The sequence below is a fragment of the Solea senegalensis genome, linkage group LG20 (genome assembly GCF_019176455.1).
Source record: "Solea senegalensis isolate Sse05_10M linkage group LG20, IFAPA_SoseM_1, whole genome shotgun sequence".
Lineage (NCBI taxonomy): Eukaryota > Metazoa > Chordata > Actinopteri > Pleuronectiformes > Soleidae > Solea > Solea senegalensis.
In genome coordinates this window covers 13,328,671-13,348,763 of record NC_058039.1, presented here as the reverse complement: position 1 = coordinate 13,348,763, position 20,093 = coordinate 13,328,671, and the positions used below count along the sequence as shown (strand labels likewise).

Genomic DNA, 20,093 nt, shown 5'->3' with positions numbered 1-20,093 from the left:
AGAGACTGACTGGACGTTGTTACTGGGAGGTGGAATTTGTGTCGCACTCACATACAAGAACATCATCAGATTAGTGAGTTCAGAGGAATGTGTGTTTGGATTCAACGACAAATCCTGGGCTTTACACTCACTGTGAGCAAACCTGTCTTGTCCACAGTCTCAGGTGGTGTCAGTGTGTACCTGGATCACGATGAAGGTCTTCTGTCCTTCTACAGAGTCTCTGACACCATGACTCTCCTCCACAGAGTCCAGACCACGTTCACTCAGCCTCTCTATGCTGGAGTCCGGTTCTATTATTGTTCTCCTGGAGACACAGCCGAGTTCTGTAAACTCAAATATTAGATGTGTGTTATTTAAGGCAGTGCTTCTCAAACTTCTTTGTGGGGACCCACTTTTTACCTGGGTCCCCAAATCGACTGCGACCCAAATCACAGTGATGACGAGAGTACGTTTGCCACAGGTATATGTCTAACACCTAATATCATGTTGATTTTCTGAGATATGTTTGGTTAAATTATTATAACTTAATTGTATGTCAAGTCTTAACTAAAAGGTTGGGAAAATTCTGCAAATTTGTTTAGGGGACCCAAAAAAAGCCTCCCATGACCCTCTGTGGGTCTCGACTCAGTGTTTGGGAACCAGTGTGTGTAAACCTTTAAGTTGTATGCTCTTGTTGATGTGGGCGAGTACTTTTGCGTCACTTGTCAGAGAAAAATCACCGGAACTTCATTTAACACTGATGTTTTTCCTCTTCAATTTGTAAAGACATACAAATCTATAATCACATCTCTCTATCTATCAATCTGTCTGTCTATCTATCTATCTATCTATCTATCTATCTATCTATCTATCTATCTATCTATCTATCTATCTATCTATCTAACTAACTATCTATCTATCTATCTATCTATCTATCTAACTAACTATCTAGATACTGATATTCACTCTTTGCTGAAATGGTTCAACATGAATCCTGTCAGAGTCTTAAACTCTTAACAGTTGATTCCCACAGGTCAAAGGTCAGAGTCTGCAAAAAAAAAAAAATCCAGAAGTTACGCAACTAAATAGCGTGCTAATCCAAGTCATTCTCACACGTCACAGTCATTTCATTCCATCCCCAGCTCTGTGTCTTCTGGTTATTTGGGCACTGAGCAGCTTTAACAAACAGAAAAGCAGGCACAGAGTTAATATCTTTGATGTTTTTAAGAGTTTTCTACATGGTGCGCTGCTGCTTCTTAGCAACATCCAGAGGCAGTGACAGAGAAACATGTTGAGACGTTTGATGTGTGGATGTGAAATATTTGCGGTTGATTGGATGTTTTTGGGGTGTTTCTTGTTTTGTTTTGTTTTGGAGCTGGCGCTGTGTTTTGGTGGAGCCCTGCTGTTGAGGCGTGGGTCGGTTGTGCCGCTGTGTTTAAGGACTTTATGTCCTTATTTTTGGCACATTCGTGGTACAGCTGCTGGACTCTGTGTGATGGCACGGACGCACAACAACAACGACTCACACTTGTGCACACACAAGGAGGAGGGCAGAGGCCACGGGGGAAACCATCGGGAGGGGCAGACTGAGTCAAAGCAAAGAGATGATTCAGTATACTGTTAGTATACTGTCAGTGTTTGTTTACTTTTACAGCCACGCACATTTTGCTTAACTTTTGTACACATTTACAAGTTTTAAGGTCAGATTTTGTGTGTATTTTAATGTATTATTTGCTTTAACTCTTAGAAAACATAGCATTTTGTCTGCTTTTTTCCCCCATTACTATGTTAAACTTACAGTATGTACAGAGGCTATAAGAATGAAAGATGAAATACAGTAGTGTCTTATATCCTTTTCAGCACAACCTATAGGCAATCTGAAGAAACTTTTTAAAATGTTTTACCAACTATAAACACACCTGAGCAAAAAGCACTCATAATGTATAAAATCATATTGAATTTGGGAGATTTGGACATTTTTGGTATTCTGTTGTTGTTTTCCCCATGTGAACAATGAACAAGTATATTTAATTTGATTTGATAATAAAAAATGAGTCAACATCATGACTAAAAACTATAAATAAAGCACATTTTTAGAACATAAGGGGATAAAGAAACTTTGTAGGGTTAGTTTAGTCAAATTTGGGTTTCCCTTGTCCACCACTAGGAGGAGATATACATTTCTTTGGACAGATTTGCTCTGATCTACAGTATATTCATAGATATCACCTACTTTATTCATCATTGCACCAATTATGTGGTAACACCTGTTAAATTTAGGGTCAAATCTTTTTTACCCAATAGTTTTCCAGCTGCTCTGGTTTGTTGTACAGGGAATGAAATGTTAGTGGGACCTTGAGTCCAGGGTCACACCAACCTCCATCTTGTTGATTCATCATGTGTGTCAGGAGTTCACACATGGCAACAACCCACATACACACACACAAGCTGTGCTACAAACCACTGCTTGTTTTCTTCCCTTTAACAGTGTGTATGTGTGTGTTTTTCTGGTTTGTATTGTTGATGAATGTCATGGCAAAAAGGACATTATGAATAATGAGGGGAAAGGTTTATGTTGCAGGGACGATTGCTCGGCCCTTGAACCCATGATACGACAAAAACAGTATGTGCTTGTTGTTAAATGAACTCCTTCTGGAAACTTTACATAGATGGACACCTCTTTTGTTTTTAGCTTCTTACATGTTTGGAAACTGAACTTGTCCAAAGTAACAACAGTTGCTGTAACTGTATTAAGCTTGGAAATATTTAGAAAAACACCAAATCTGATGGATGTAAGGCACTGAACCTGACTCTGGGTCGTCTTCATGGCCTTTGACCTCAGGATGGTCGTCGTGTGCTGAGATTATCCACTGATGACTTTGTAAAAGGAAGTAATTCCTATATTAAAAATATGGTCTTGTTTCTAAATTGCAATTCTGATTCAATCTCTGTTGACGATATGATTGAGTTTATATATCTTTCAGGAAAAATACCACATCCATAAAATGAAAGGTCTTCAATCCAAACCTGATTTTATTAATTTTAGGCAGAGTTGCGATGCCTCTTTGACTCTGTCTCTAAAAATTTCTTCTAAAATAGTTAAAAAAATAATTATGAATAATGTATAATTTAACTCTTACAGAATAGAGATATATTCACATATTTTTATTCCTGACAACCAATCAATTAATCAGACTTTAAATATATAGCACACTGTTTATAGTAATGAAACCGACAGTTCAATAGCACAATTTTTGCCATTTTAAAAAAAATCTACATTTTATGAAATGAATTAGGGCGATATTCTACCAGAAATTAACCACTGATTATAAATTGAGTCCTTTTAAAGAAGATACAGTCGTTGTGAATCAGATCAAAGCACAGTACAGAGGAAAAATAACTGTATTATTGTTATTATATAATTTTGTGGTCTGGTCCAGAGTGGTTCCCTGTCGCTGAGCCTTGTTCACCATGTGAGGGCGCTGTGGTTCCATTTTCCACCGGTGTCGATGTAAGCTAGTCTAAGCTAGCTGTCTGGCTCTCCTCCCGCCGGCAGCTTCGTTGAATTCCTGCGGCAGAGCTTCCTGACGTGGCCGGTAGAGAGAGATGGAAGACCGCGGATGGTGCAGGAGCCACCTCTGAGAAACCTGAGCAGAGAGGGAGAGAGAGAATATGAGAAAAGCAGGGACAGACCGCAGAGCGTCACACTTAAGCGGCCATTACGGCTGGAGAAGCATGCGGGCGGCAGGACGCCGACAGAGCCGGGAATAGGAAGCCCAAGTCCGGATACGGTTTCGCCTGGAGCTCCGCCGACTTGGGGACGGAAACAAGGCACGCCACCCCCCTTACTCCCCCCTTCTCCCTCCACGGACACTCATCTGGGGTGTGGAGGATTTCCCCCCCTTTCCTCTCACTCATTCAGGAGCCTCATAAAGCAGGAATCGCCGGGTGGAAGCGAACGCAGACACCGAGCGCTGCGACTGTGTGTTCCCGCACACAAACACTCACACACCGCGATAATGGAGAGATAACGTTTATGTAACCGTCATTTTTGAGTCTTTTACGGGTCATTATTTTTACATAAACGCTTTAATTGGAGATTTTTTGTTGCCCTTTTTTATTCACAATCATTCCTAAGGATTATCTACACCGGCTTTTGGAAGTGAGCTAACAAGCTTGGCTCTAGTTTTCCCCCGGGCAGCTGTTTGATTTGGACGTCTCGGAGAGACACAGAGCTGGAGCCGGGGCTGGAGCCTGAGCGGGGGCTTGACTCTCAGCAGCGCACCGGGTCACTGCGGTAGTCTGCAGGCCGACCCCTCTCTTCTGACAAGCCGGCGTCAGAGTCACCATGGCTGGGTTCATACCGGGTCTGCTGCCGACAAACCATTCGCAGGAAAAGGAGTTTGCCAAGGCTTATGAGGATGTGCTGGAGAGATATAAAGGTAAAACGGCTAAATTAATGGTTTAATGTTATATATTTATATATTTTATTTGAAAATATTGTTATTTTTTGTAGCCAGGACCCTTTATTTTAAGATATTTGTAACCTTCCAGTTGGAATTAAGGTAGTTTTAACACCATTAACAACTATAACAAATCACAAAATAGTGAATTTGGCTGGACTATATGGCCAAAGGTTATCATTTTTAAAAAGTAATTAACTCTCTCGATGTTGATAAATGTCAGATCATTGATATTTAGTTTTTTCTTGCTTTTTAAATGTGAAGAAACCATTTAGCTGCATATTTAGTCCGTTATGATCAGAAAACAACAAGCACTTGTCCAGGTATTCGAAGCTATTGTATCTTCCATTTAGAAGTTCAATGATAGCACAGTATAGCCATTGGATGAAGTTGATAATATCATGCTTATCGATTCATTTTTTGGCCCAGCCCTACAAGCGAAAGCACTTTGAGAATTCCAACCTCTGCCAAGGCTGCAGTTTCCCTCAGTATCAGAACACTCTGAATGTGATTCTTGTTGCGATCACCACCAAATTCTGAGCATTTTATCCTTGGACCATTGATGTAGGAAATGTCATCAAAATATCTACCTAACTTTTTGATTTATGCTGCTCATAAACAGACAAACACATCCAAGTGTCACTCTGGGATTATACATTTGATCACAGCTCCAGTGATTGTCAGTTACTGGTTGAAAACAGCTTCAAGTATGTAGCTCACAGACTTTATCTGTCAATGGGTGCTTGGGCAGCCACAGTTTCATACTTTGGATTGTTTCACATTATCAATCATTTGGATAAACAAAGCTGGGCTTCATCACGGCCAAATATACCCTCTGTATTTGACCGGGCAGGGACAAATCACTTGCCCTTACTCCCTTGTAATCATGTGTGTGGTTTGGAGACACCACAGGAAGAAGCAGTATTATGAAGAAGCCCCCACACACACCCCTGTGGGCTCCTCCTTTAACCCGTGGCCCCGCATGGGATGAATTCCCCCACATGGTTCATGTTTCACGTCTTGTGTTTGCTGTTTGTCCTGCAAACATGGAAGCTGCTGCCCTGCAGGGCGCCGGAAAGGTTGACGCTGTATACTTAAAAAAAATCACTTTACAATGAGAATACAATTGTAAGTGGTGCTGGTCGGGGTTCTTCTGTGTGTATGTGTGTCTGGTATTGCCCCCACCCCCCTCCCTTCCCTGCAGCAGTGGAGTAACCACCATCATTGAGTCTTGGCGTTTTATAATCCCAGTGACAGCGAGGCTTTAAAAATGAATGCCTGAAATGGACTGTTGGGGGTGGATTGTGTGTGTGTTTGTGTGTGCTGACAGCTAGTAGACTCAGGTCACATCTGTGATGCTGGCGCTAATGAAAAGGAGGTGGTTTTAAATTATTGATTATTGTAATGAAACTTAACTCCTCAGGGTTTGAGGGAGTTTAATCTTTTGTGTGTTGGCAGCAAACGTGTGAACATGTGCTCACATGAAAGACGGAAAATGTTATTCTCGCTCTCAGGTTACACGATTTAAATTACGGTGAACAAGGTATTTAGGAAATGACTGATCAATAACGCACACACAGGAGAACGTGCATGTACTGTACCTTTTTTAATCCTTTTAAAGTCAACTTGCCAACCTGTCTAGTCACCACAGAAGAGGAATCCCCTCAGGAGATGATTTCAGTGACAGCTTGTCGGATCTTTGCCATGGCGACGCCTTTCGTGCAGGCGCTAGAATAAGATTCCAGTGAAGGAAAAGTGAAAACATATGACTCTCAAGAGTATCAGCCATGTTCGGAATTTATATCCAGGCCAAAATATGCAGACGTTCTCAGCGTTATCTCCCGTGGAACACATCACTCAAGTGGTTGACCCAAATCTCAGTCACTTTGTGCAGCAGCAGACCGTTTGTTCATTATAAACGACAGGGGGGAACATGTCAGTTTAAGCCTGCAGTACTTTTCATTTATAAAAAACCTCAATGGTCCCAATTTCCATGCACAGCTACAAACGTAGCTTGACTAAAACGTTCAATCAGACTGTTGCACTTGTCCCATTATACAAGCACTATTGATTTTATTGAATGAAGTGTGTCCACCTCCGCACTCCTCGAGGTCAAAACTCCCCTCTTTCAGCTTGCAGCACTTTAGCATGTGGCTAGTTGCTAGTTCCATGTCCTCCCACCATCCATTATGTGAAAAATAACACATTTTTAAACTGACGGAGCATAAAATCTGGTCCCACGTCGGTCCATAAAATGTACACATATTGAATTTCACTGTTTTTGTTGCTGTTGGGGGGAGTGGGACCTGCTTGAGTCCAACTCTGGTCCCATTGGAGGTTTAAATGTACTAGTAGCTTGTCTACCAATCAAATAATCAAAGTGTATTAGCCTGACTATGATACATCCAGTTCAGTACAGTTTCAGTCGGGCTAACATGTTTTCATTTATTTTAAAAGTCCGGCTTTAGTCAGAATAACAAGTCTGCCAGTAACTAAGTCAGTAGTTTATTGTCTGACAGGGTTACATTGTTTTGCAGTGGCTAGCATTGTTGCCTCACAGCAAGAAGGTCACAGTTTCTGACCCCCATTTGAGCAAATAGGTGTGGAATTTGAATTGTTCTTCCAGTGTGAGCATGTGGGTTCTCTCCAGGTTCTCCGGCTTCCAAAAACAGATTAGATTAAATGACCATTCTTAATTGACCGTAGGGGTGTGAGTGAACGGTCGTTGTATGCTGCCCTGTAATTTGTCCAGGGTGTGACCCTCCGTCTATTACCCCCCGTCCAGCTGGGATTGGCTCCAGCCCCCCGCAAACCTCACGTGGAGGATAAAGTGGAAGGAAATGAATGTCTAACACTAATAACCAGGTTAATGTCAAAATAAATCTAAAAAGTGAAGGCGTTAAATTTCCTCAGGAGGCCGTGAAACCTCCATTAAATCTTTCTCCGTCTCCTCTCACACAGACACTGGAGTGCAGTAAAGAAAGAAATGTTTTTTTTTTACTCCTGCTCGCAGACAGAGCTTCAGTCCGTCTCTCGGCCTCGAGCGAATGATTGCTCTCCGTTAAAGTGCCGTTTGTCGATCACAATGATGAATAAATAAATAAATGAATAAGCAGTTAGTGGACTTTCCCCGCGAGAGAGGCAATTAACAGAAGAAGACATAAGCATATTGATTAAAGTCGAACAGATCTGTAGCTGTTAGGACAGAAATGTTACCATGCATCGTCCTTTATTTGACGGGCTTAATTGTTTTGGTGAACTATGTGCAGGCATAGATTTTATACTGTTTACACCAACACAGGATATATATCAATGTATTTTTTTACCCCTTTTTTAGCATCCGCTGTCCCCATATTTCTACATACATTCAAATTCTGATATTTGGCTTAAACCAGTGACTTATTGCTTGATAACCTGTGACTTATTTCACAGTTCAGAGATGTTTTTGACCAACCCCAATCATTTAAAACCCTCATTCAACTAAAAGCTTGTTTAAAAAGCCAGGTCTTCAGCTGCCTTTTTTGATGTGCTAAATCATTCCAAAGTCTAGGTGCTGCTACCTTGAAGGAACGATCTCATCTAGTTTTGTACTTTGATTGGAACCACTAAGAATAGCCTCTGATCTGCTGACCTGAGATTACGTCTCAGTGAGTAAACGTGCAGCAGATCAGCAACGTATGGAGGAGCCGCCTGACCATTTAAAGCTCTAAAAGTAGCCACAATTACTTCAATATGCTGCCGAATTCTGGACAGTCTGCAGACGATCCTTCTTATTAAAAAAAAAAAAAAGACTATTGCAGTAGTCGAGGCGAGATGAGATAAAAGCATGTAGGGTCATTTCTAATAACTATGTGTTGGTGACATGATGATGAAAAAAACAAACACTTCAGGCCAGAACAGCCACTGGTGCTGGGAGTGGATTTGCCTTTTTTTAGTGAGAAGAAAACTGGAAGTAGTGTTAGACAGTGGTTAGTTTGTAAACAGGTTAGCAAAGTGTTTTTGTAGATTTCTACTTCACCGATTTGCATTTAGCTTTGAATTACTAGAATAGGGGTAGTATTTTTTAAAACAATTGTGCTGAGTTGAGAAATATCTTCATTCTTTTATTTTTGTTACGTGCCCACCAGTGACACTTGGTCCGAGGCTTGAAACTGCGACGCTAATTCCGCACTTTATAGACCCACTCGTAGGGGGACGGGACCTCATTCCCAGAATGTAAACAGAGTCCGCCATCTTTGCTAACAGTTACGCTCTCAGTACCAAGTGTCACTGGTGGGCAGGTAACAAAGAAAGGAATGAAGATATTTCTCAACTCAGGGGAAACTGAGGTTGGGAAGCACAATTTTTCTACCCCTATTCCATTATTACAAAGCTAAATGCTAATGGGTGAATTATTCCTTTATGCGTGGAGTAGATACTATATTGTGGATCTTCTGTCGGTGACTGCATCAAAGACTGGACCTCCTGACGTGTGTTTTCTGGGCTGCAGGTTTTGCTCTTGGATCTCTGTGTTATGTCAGACATCCTCTTGTCAGTGCTATAATGAGGCTGCGTAACCCTATAGGACCAGTCCTGTGTCCTCTGGGGTCTCTCCTGCTACAACATGTCACTCTCTAATCAGGTGTTGCTCTTTGAAGAACGTTGGCGACAATACCGTGCCTTCTGCCGTATGATATCAGATTCTCACCTGTCTTTCAGTCATTTTCCTCTTCTTCTTTTTTTTCCACACTCTTTGCTAAACTTGACCCCTCGAATGCTAACCTGTTTGTTTACCAGTAGAAATGTCTCCGCTGTGTGTGACTCACTTGTAGCAGTTGTTGAGGAAGAAAAGACGGGAGAAACGTGAACTCGACATTGTGCTTGTGGCATCACTTGACTGAAACTGGAGCGGGGGGGACACGCGATACGTCCTAAATCATTCAGGAGGAGAGTTTTTTTTTACTGGGAATGATTTGCTGCTTCTGCGCGACAATGACAGGATATGTGAAGAAACGGCGACACGTGTGGAAAAACACCGGGACCTGACTCAGAAAACACACTCACACACTCTTAGTCAGTGGAAAACCCGATGCTTTTTTGGGGACATAACATTTTACGCAGCTCCACGATTGTTGCACAGAGGAAGTCATTTCTTTCACACTTCTGTTTGGTTTGCTTTCGTAATCCTTATCGGACAAGTATAATAACGTTTACACAAGTTCATTTATTAAACCCCGACAGGTCTTTTGAAAATCCGTCCAGAGCCAAAAATATGACGGAGGAAACATGGACGGAAACAGAACAATGAAACATGAAGAGGGACATAGTGGTCAGGAACTTCACAGCCAGAACTTTGCCCTTTTATAAATATAGACACTAGGCAATGTATGTCTGAACTGTCCTCGTGTGTATGTGTGTGTGTGTGTGTGTGAAACTCTAAATGTTCCCTTTAGTCCTAAAAATGAAATCTACTCCAACTATCATGTCTATTCTTGTTCTGGATGAAGTCTCGTCTTTACTGACTTAATCTGTGTGAGTGTGTGAACTCTCGGTGAAGTGTGTGTGTTTGTGTGGGCAGTCGGGTTAAAATTGAGCAGATCTTTGGCCGCAGACGTCGTCATCACTATGTTCTCTCTAGTGCTTTACACCTCTAAGAGCTGCCACTGCCAACTTCTGGCAGCTCAGTCCTCCCACTGCTCAGTGTGTGTGTGTGTGTGTTGACCCAATAGACTGGAATGTGGCACTGAAGCAAATGAAACACTATCTTTGTTTTTCTGTCCTTCAGGAATCAAATTCATGTTTTATTTTGTTATTCATTTGAATATATTAATGTACCACACTGTCATCATATGCTCAGACACCGTTACCGATACTGACAGACACAAATGGACTGCAGATGGAAACAAATGGAAAAAAAAATAAAATGTCTTATTTTCATAAGCATAACCCTAGGATTATGTGTCCACTGAACTAGGGGAAAAGTAGCTAATACATTAGAAATAATAAATTATAATAAATTAGAGCTGCATCTAATTTCTTTTAATTATAATAGTTTTTTGGTCCATTAAATGCAAAAAGGTGAAAATATCCTAAAGAGAACTAAAAAATAATACTGATTAATTTAGGGCTGCAACATTTAATCGATTATTTACTAATTTACTACATTGACAATCAACTAATCAAGTAACATTTAAGTTCATGGATTTTTAAACCACTTAAATATGAATCTTTCCTTTTTTCTTAACAAAGAAATCGTTCCAACTGAGTTTGTAAACGTTTTTTAATCGATTAATATAGAAAATAAAAAACAAATTAATCAAATATGAAAAAAAATGTCAAATATAAATCGTTAAAAACTTTTGTATGTTTTCAAACTCACATTATGAAGTTTACGCTTATTACAGTGTGTGACATGATGACATTATCACAATGTGAACTCCACGTGAAGCGTTTCCAGCTTTTGTTTTTGCCTATCGACTAAGATCTGCACTCGCACACTCATCCAGCGGTCAGTGACCCAGAAAGAGACACAGGAAGTACACACTCACACACACACACAGACACACGGAGCTTCATATAACATGCTCCAAGTTTATGTGTTTGTTGACGTCCCTCAGGAAGTGGCAGCTCGGTGCCGGCCAGGCCTTCCTGTCCCTCCAGATCTGCGTCTCTCTGTGTGTGTGTGTGTGTGTGTTTCTACCTGTCACTGTGATTCTCCACACGCTGTGGACGCACAAAGAGACACAAAAGGACGCCTGTGCTCCTCCGACCACCTCATGAATCCCGTATCTGTGGCTGCATCTTAAACTCAGCCTCTCTCGCTCTCTCATGTTTCCTGTCTTTGTGTCACACTTCTGTGCTCGTCAGCTGCTAAATCAGACCGTCTAACAATGCTAATATGGCCTTATTCCTGATGTCTGACTGCAGCTGCAGGAAATATGAGTAAAGAGGGTAGAAGATTATATATATTTATATATATATATATATATAGAGTGATGGTCTCAGGAGAGGGAGAGATATAAAAGACAAGAGAAGACGGAATAATTTAAGTGACTATCGGAGAGAAAGGAGAGACAAAACTGTAAAGAGATGAAGAAAGACGACGAGGGTGAAGAGAGTGAATCATGCGAGCCAGCGGCAGGTCCTGGAGTTCGATCGTTACAGCTGGATTTTTCCATGTGGCCTAGTTTCTCATTTCTAGCTCCCCTCGCCTGCCTCTGCTGTCAAGAACACAACCTCCCTGCCTCCTTTATCTCTCTATCACTCTTAACCGTCCTGCACCATTTCCATGTCCATCTCTGTAGCCAGGTCAAGACTCTTTGTCCTGTCGTTTGTCAGCAGTTGTTAAAGCCTCACTTGCATCTAAACGTCATAACTTTGCTGCAGTCAAATACCTGTATTTTGTCATGAAACTCATAATAATATTGACCCTGTTGTCAGACGTAAACAGATTAATCATCATTAATCATCATTTATCGCCATTTATCACAAATGGCACATTTTTGTTCTCAGAAACCTGATAAATTTATTTATTATTTATTTATTTTTCTTGATCCAAAAGTTAATGTTTTGCTGTTTTTGAGGACATATTTTCATGTATTTCTTTGTATTGAAAACATTTAATTGCACGGCATTGCAGGTATGAAATGTTGATTGTAGAGATAGAACATAGATTTGGGAAAAATATAAAATTGGCTAAATATATTGGACGTAAAATCTAGGGCTGTGCATTTCTCTGACATTTCCGTAAAATGTCAGAGAATGTTGAAAAATATTGATATATCTTTAGTTCTTTATTCAGCAGTCTGCAAATAATATAATACAAAATAAGAGTGATTTAAACCAACATTTCTATTATCTACAGACAGTGATACTTGGACTAACTCAATAGACGATTAATTTAGCCATTGATTAATAATCGAGGCATTGTTTCAGTCCTGATAAAATAAGCATCATTTATCAGCCATCGACCGCCCTGATGTGTAAATATCAGCATCAGCTATAGAAAACCCATATCGGTCGACCTTTGCTTGTTGCCATTTCATTTGCCACAAAGCTCAGTATTGATTTTTCTCTACTTCCAACCTTCTCCTTCTCCTTAGCATTTTCCTCCCATTGTCACTGGCTCATTTCATCATCTCCTAATTAATTCCCCTCTCTTTATGCCCCTTTCGCCCTCTCTCTCTCTCTCCCTCCCTGCCTCTTCCCATCCTCGTCACTTCCTGTTTAGTCACATTCTCCAGCTGCACCTGACTGTGTCGGCAGGAAAAACCAAACGCTCTCAGAGCTGCGGCAGGAAAACCCAACTGCTGAGCGAGCTAGAAAGACTGCACTGCTGTTAGTGGAGAGAAAGGAAAGGAAAGGAAGGGAAGGGAAGGCAGGGGAGGGGAGGGAAGTAGTGGATGGGTGGGGGGGTGTCATCAGGGAAATCAAACGCTCCCAGAGCTCTGGGCTCTGCTGCTCAGCCTCTCCACCCTGCTGAGGCAAAGTGCTTGTTATTAATGTGTGGAAATGGACGTCAGAAATAGGGGGAAACGTGAAAAGACCTGTAATAGATGAAGAAAGATTCATTTATCAGCTTTAAAATTCTGTGGAAAAGAAATCAGTTTAAATTGAACATTAGGCGAAAACGAGCATGTTTTATCACCACATAACACAATGGTGACGTAGAGTTAAACGATGTTTTGACGTGAAATCCTCATCCTGGAGGGAGGCAGGGATCAGTGGTGGCCATGTAGGAGACGGCACTGTGAGACCAGATATTAGAGCCGTAACAAAGGATTATTTTCATAATTGATTAATCTGTCTTTTTCATTTCTCGGCTCATTTATTAGTTTAGCTCAGAAAATGTTGATCGGAGCGTCTCAAACCTGGAAATTATGATGTTCTCACATGTCTTAGTTTGTCCACAATTAGCTATTAGGACATTCAGTATGGTTCTTTGTAAATGTGTAGTGTGTAACTGCCGCTGTTGCAGTCTACCTGTTGTCAAATGTGTTTGCACAGTGCTGATTTACGGGTGCATTCAGTTTGTAGTGGGAATTTTGGATTTTTTTAGGTCATGAGGCTGAGGTTCTTGTGCTCGGATTCCCAACTCGGAAACTCGAAAAAACCAAGTGAATATGCCACCATATAAACACTGTAAATCACAGTTAACAGTGGTACACGTAGTACTTTTTTTAATGTTTAACTGTAAAACATGTTATTGATTGGTATTGCTATAACAATGCTAACATGATCCGATCAGCTCTATGGCTGTATCCACACACAAACACTCCCTCAGTCAAGTCTGATAGTTTTGCTTGACAGAGCCTGTTTTGTCATGTAAAAGAAACATCATACAAATGAAGTTAACGTTATTTTTGTTCACGAAAACTAAACAGAGATAAAATAATGATGAGGAAAAGTTACACACTGCACCTTTAAATTTGACACCATGAAAAAACAACAAAAAAATTTTTCTTAACCCTAAGCAGCTGTGTTTTGTGCTTAATAAACCAAACAATAAATTCATAACCAGGACGTGTTTCTGTATTTCTGCCACAAAGCACCACATGTGATCAAGCACAGTATTTCTTTGATAGACAAGTAAATAATTTTTATTTTATTTTATTTTTTAGAAAACATGTTCCTCATTAAACAGAACGGAGAATGCAGTTCAGTTGTGTGGGAACATTTTTGTTTCGGCGTCTCTTGACTGTGTTTCACTGGTACGAGATTCATGAATAATCATAAAGCTTATTTTCGAAAGTGAAGGTCGTTTTAAGAGCCAGCAAGATCAGGAGATGTTTACAGTGAATTCATGTCAAATTAAAGACACCACAGAGTACGGACGACGGGAGGGCAGGCTAATTCAGTGAGGGTGAAGCCGCCAGCTGCAGCAAAGACAAACACTGCAGTGTCCAAAAACATTTCATTCTCATGTGCAGTAAATCTGTCAGAGTGATTCCTCTCCTCCTCCCCATTACTGTTCACATTACTTTTCTCTTCAGCCCCCAAGCTTCTTACACAACCCCCCACAAATGTGAAATATTTGCTCCGTCATACAAATGTGTGTGTTGGTGCATATTTGCTGGTTTGTGTGTGTATGTGTGTGCACAGTGAGCTTCTCTTCTCTCTGCAGCAGCAGCAGCAGTAGTAGCAGCAGCAGCAGCAGCAGCAGCAGCAGTAGCACACAGGCCTGTATTCACAGCAGACTAGAACAGTTGAGGCAGTGTGGTTGTCCCACTTCTTTCAAACTTTTCTCCCTCCTCTCTCTCTCTCTCTGGCGTGCCACAGCACTCGCAGCACTCGCAGTGTGACACAGCAGAGCGATGATTGTCCCGTCTCTGCTCAGCGCTTCCTGAATGTTGGATGTAATCGCAGAAAAAGGGGGAAGAATCTCTGGCTGTGCATTAGTTTCAAGGAAAAGGGAAAATAGGTCAAGAATATCAGTAGATGTTGCCATGCATGATATCACTGTGTGTGTGTGTGTGATGCAGGATCCTGGATCTCTGCCTTGGCTTCAGTCAATATTAAGTCTCCAGTCGGAAACAGGAGGAGGAGGAGGACACTGTTGGTTTGACCTCAAACTCACACGGTCACATTCAAAAATCTATCTGTGTCCACACGCTGATTTGTGCTTTATTAATCCCTGTCAGGAAATCTGTCCTCTACTCTAAATCATCCTCTAATACGGGGGTTTCTCCTGAATCCTGGTCCTGGGGACCCACTTCCCTGCTGTGTTTTAGACTAGCTTTCCCTGCTCCAACACACCTGATTCAAATAAATGTGTCGTTATCAGGCTTGTGCAGTGCTTGTTGATGAGGTGACCATTTGAATCAGTTGTGTTGCAGCAGAGAAACCTCTAAAAACACGGATCCAGGACCAGGATCGAGAAACTTTGCTCTAGTAGAAACCTTCCTCGGGGTTGTTGGTTCAGGGGGTCGACCTGTCCTGTCGTGTGTGTGTGTGTGTGTGTGTGTGTGTGTGATTTTAGTGTAAACTGCAGTCCAGCTGTCATGATGAAGCAAGAGATTGGCAGAGACACGGTTAATGAATTAATCATGGATGCTGCTCTAAGAGCAAATGTAGGGGGACTGGTTAGTCTGCAGTGAGCTTCAGTGCTGCAGTGGAACACACACACACACACACACACACACACACACACACACACACACACACACACGGCTTTGCTCAGCTATTTTTCTGAGGACACTGCGTTTATTGACTTCCATTCACTTGGACAGCCTGAACAAAGTGTCTCTCCTGACCTCAACCGAACCGTACAACATGTTTTCACCTCCAAATAATAGTAATTTATATTATGGGGACTGGATTTTTGTCCCCATAATGTGACACACAGGCATGGTCTCTGAAGAAAGAAAGTGTTCATTCACAGTCGTCCATGTTGTTTTTACGTCAAAGCTCCGCCCCCGATACTCGATGCTTGTCTTGTCTTTTAGAGATTGATCTTCCTCCCTCTGACTCTCCTTCATTTTTCACCCTGCTCTCATGTCTCCCTCCAGATGTATAATCGCTCCACCTCCTTCTCACATACATGTTCCTGTTCCGGCCTCTTAATACCTGTGTGAACCGTCAGTCCCATGTGACGGGACATGTTTTGTGCTCTTAAATCCTGTGAGATGAAAGCGTGTGCTGAGTGGGCGTGAGTGAGTGAGTGAATGTTGACTCCGGCCGGTGACTTTTAATCTGCTCCACTTCCTTCAGCCTCGACTCTCAGCTGACTGCACACACTCACTGTACGACACTGGGTCACATGCACACACACACACACACTGTACACACACAGGAAGCATTCCATTCTATAAGTAACTGGCATTAATCAGCAGCATGTTTACCCTTCCAGTCATCATCATTTGCAGCAGCGACATTTAATTCATTAATTAAGTAATCAACCTCTAAATGTACCAGCAACCTTTTTTTGATTATCAATTAATAAGTTTGAGTCTGATTTCATCTTCTTAAATGTGAATATTCTTTGCAATGACACTAAACAGTCATTTGAGGTTGTTGTCATCTCAAACTTTAGGAAATATATCAGCATTTTTCACCATTTTCGGACATTTTTTGTCCGTTATTAAGGAAACGATCGACGGATTAATCACAAATTAAGATGATCAATAGTTGCAATCACCAGTAGATAAATCCAGTATCCTCCAAATATTTGTATATATATCAGCTTGCTGTTATTTCGATGTTACTTTATTAATATTATTATAGTAATATTCCCACTTCAAGTAGAGGAAAATGGCAGGGAACCACTGGATTATTTGACCAATAGTTTAATCCAGTTTCAGACAAAAACAACTTCATTCTTTTTTTTTTACAGCAGCTAACTTTTAAGTGACATTTATTTTGCATTTGTTTATCGTTCATTATTTTTTTATTGTTATCCACATTCCACTCACCTCGTCGTTATCAGCGTGGTTGTTCACACGTCGGTACGTGTGCTCGTGCGAGCGAGCGAGACGTGCTCTGAGGATTTGACATTCAAATCAGTCTGAGGGTAATCTGCTCAATCCTGGCGGGATGTCATACAGACTGACCCCTCCCTCCCTCTCTGCCCCCCCACCTCCCTCCCTCCCAATCAGGGGCCGAGCCTTAATCCCATTCATCCACTTTACTACACCAATACCATGAGAGAAAAACAGGGCAGCGTGGACTTGTCCATTCCTTCACTGCCTGCTGGTGTTTGGCCTGAACCACTGGTGCTGACCTTTCAGGGGTTCACACTGCAGTTCTTATGTAGTAAAGTGACACACTGACATCGTGGCAAGTAATGTCAGTTTTTACACACGTTAATACTGTAATACTGAGTACATTGAGCTGTGTAATATATTGTTGCTTAAATGATCCATACGTAGCTGCAAACACACTCTCACTCAGGCTGCAGTATCTTAAGTCGCTCTTTTTTTCGTGCAGTGCTGTTTAAAATCTCATCAAATCCCTCTGTGAGCTTCTTGGCTTTTTTTGTGTCAGCAGTAGCATTAATGTCCTCCTCCTCCTTTCACCTCCTCAGAGAACATAAGGGACTTCTTTTTACAGCAGGGTGAGCAATAAAATGGTGAAGACAAGAACCACAAATGTATGTGTTTCTGACAAGGTCTCTTAAATCATGGCTCCTAAAAAGGAAACAACCCTTTCTTTACCACTGTTTTGAGTCTTTGTTCATTATTTCTAATCTGTCTTGGCTTCATTTAAAGCTGCAGTGTGTAGCTTTTGGTGTTTTCTGTTGTTGCTGTTCTTATTCTGCCTGTGTTTGGTCTTTATGAACAGAAAAATATGAATTGCAAATAAAATATTGTATTTTATATGTTTGAAAATACTCTTTTTGTTTGCAATGACTGGAATTTCGGGCCGTAGGAAGCTGCCTGCTGATTGGCTACTTAATTTTGGAATAAACTGTATAAACCTTGACCTTGGAGTCACTGTTTGTCTGGGACAAATGTTAGATATGTAGAATTATTTGAATTATTACAATAATTACATTTACAATTATTATAATTACCTTGTCGGATGTTGGTGGGGGGAAAACTTGGGCAACGAGTTCCAGACAAACAGCGACTCCAACCTTGTGACTACTTCCGGTCCAATGAGCTGTCGCTCCAAACTCGGTAGCCAATCAGCAGGCAGCTTCCTAAGAGTCACAATCACAAACAAAAATCAGGGAGCAAAACAACGGAAGAGTTGGAGCAAGCGATATTCCGATCATTGCAAACAAAAGTATATTTTCAAACAACTGAAATCCAATAATCTATCTTTGTTTGCTCGGTTCATAAAGTGTCGCTTACTTCGTTTGTTAATATTGACGCAAATCTTATTCTATATGTCAAGCAATAACATCACACCTGACCTGACTGAGGTAGCGTTTGTGTGTATACAGCAGCAGAGCGGTGGCGGGCGGAGACAGTGGATTTCACTTTGTGTGTTCAGTCAAACTCCCGCCTGTTTACATTCGCCTCACTTTACTGGAACAAGTGTTGCTGTTGCCCCCGTCTGTGTTGATATAAAACAACCACTTCCTGTTTGCAGGGTGGTAGTGTTGCCCGGCAACATGACATCTAAACACCGCTACACACAGTGGGATCTGTGTTGGAGCTAACGATGCTTAATCTGCATTGTGTGTGAACTAATTTGACAATGGTTTTGAATGTGATGGACATCTGTTTATGTTTTAAGTTCTGCACTGCAGTCGTAACAGTTGTTATTAACACATTTAGCCAAATCAGTCCAGATTGTAAGTGCAATAACGTACTACACACACTGTTGTCTGACCTTGTCCTGACCCACCGTTGTCCTGCCTGTGTGGCCTAAGATTTCAGATTCATCATCTTATTTTTATCCGTCCTTGATGAAACCCCCTTCATACCATTCTCATGATGAAACTCCCTCCTTTTCTCTCTCACTCCCTATTTTTACTTTCCTCATTCCTGGCTGCTACTGTATTTCCAAGAACCAAAGCAGGATGTGGAGGCAGGTTTTTTGTCTCCTTTTTTATAGTTATCACACATTTTTACCTCTCATTTCTCCCTCTTTGTCTTTACTGGATCAGCAGACAGAGTTAATCTCCTCCAGCTACTGCTCAGAACAAGCTTTCCTGCTAATTAAGAAACTCTAAAATTACCCTCTGTGTGTGTGTGTGTGTGTGTGTGTGTGTGTGTGTGTGTGTGTGTGTGTGTGAGACCATGAATATTAGTGAGTGTGTGTGTTGTCACTCGTGTCTCATTGGGATTGAAATGACCAGCTGCTGTTCTGTAGGTTCTGTATCGATACTGTTGAAATGAAATTGGATTAATCAGAAGGTGAGTCCTTGCATTCAGTATAAATAGAACTTTTATTCATCAGTCATAAGAACACATGAGGCACACTGACCTCATTAAGGGATACCGTATTTATTTCCTCTTCGTTTCCTTCACTGGGCTCGGATCACAAGTGTATTGATTCTGTGTGAGTCAATCTCTCACAGTGGGAAGTCACAGATGAGGTCTTATTGCTTCAGGGCCTGATGTGCTGTCCGATCAATAGTTTCTGGCAAAGATTTTGGGGCGAGAAGCGTGAATAATTTCAGCTTCATCACAATAATGGTCGAGTCCTCTGGTGGAATTAGATTTCAGTGTGATGTCCCTGTTTCTTTGAACTCATCATGTGATTTTATCCAATTCTTCATACATTCCAATGACAGCTCCTCTGTGAAAGGCCTTTTTCAGTCTGTACAACATACTGTGTGCATTATTTCCTCCAGATCCTCAGGGCTGCTTCATGGTCTGTGTGATGTTGTGTGGACACTGGAAGGCGTACGGACTGAACATCAAATATTGGGATAATGAGGCTCATTTATGGACAGTCTGCATCAAGACATTTGGTTGAACATGTTAAAGTAAAGTGTATGAAAGCCTCGTGAATTTCAGGAACATATGTTTTTTGGGTCATAGAAACAGAGTGGGTTTATGAATTTTTCCAATAAGGCGTTAAAATCCCACTTTAGACCTCAGAGCTCTATTTGAACAGGTTAGTCTTTCAAAATAAGGAAGCAAAGTGCTTTTTTAAAAATGACGTTTTATTACATTTAAATGATGCGACTGTAAATTTAGACGGACGACGTGGCAGATTCACCAACGTAAAATCAAAACATCTCTGCGGTATGAGTAGGGATGGATTGAAATCACAATG

The 20,093-nt window shown here is 41.2% G+C and overlaps 1 protein-coding gene across 1 annotated transcript in view; it reads left to right on the top strand.

Moving 5' to 3' along the window:
- The first annotated feature begins 3,636 nt into the window (after positions 1 to 3,636).
- Positions 3,637 to 20,093, top strand: part of macf1a (microtubule actin crosslinking factor 1a) — a 200,950-nt gene continuing 184,493 nt past the window's right edge. The window contains exon 1 of the mRNA XM_044052296.1: positions 3,637 to 4,421. Within this exon, the coding sequence (XP_043908231.1) occupies positions 4,328 to 4,421 (94 nt within the window). The 5' untranslated portion in view covers positions 3,637 to 4,327. The remainder of the gene's footprint in view (positions 4,422 to 20,093) is intronic.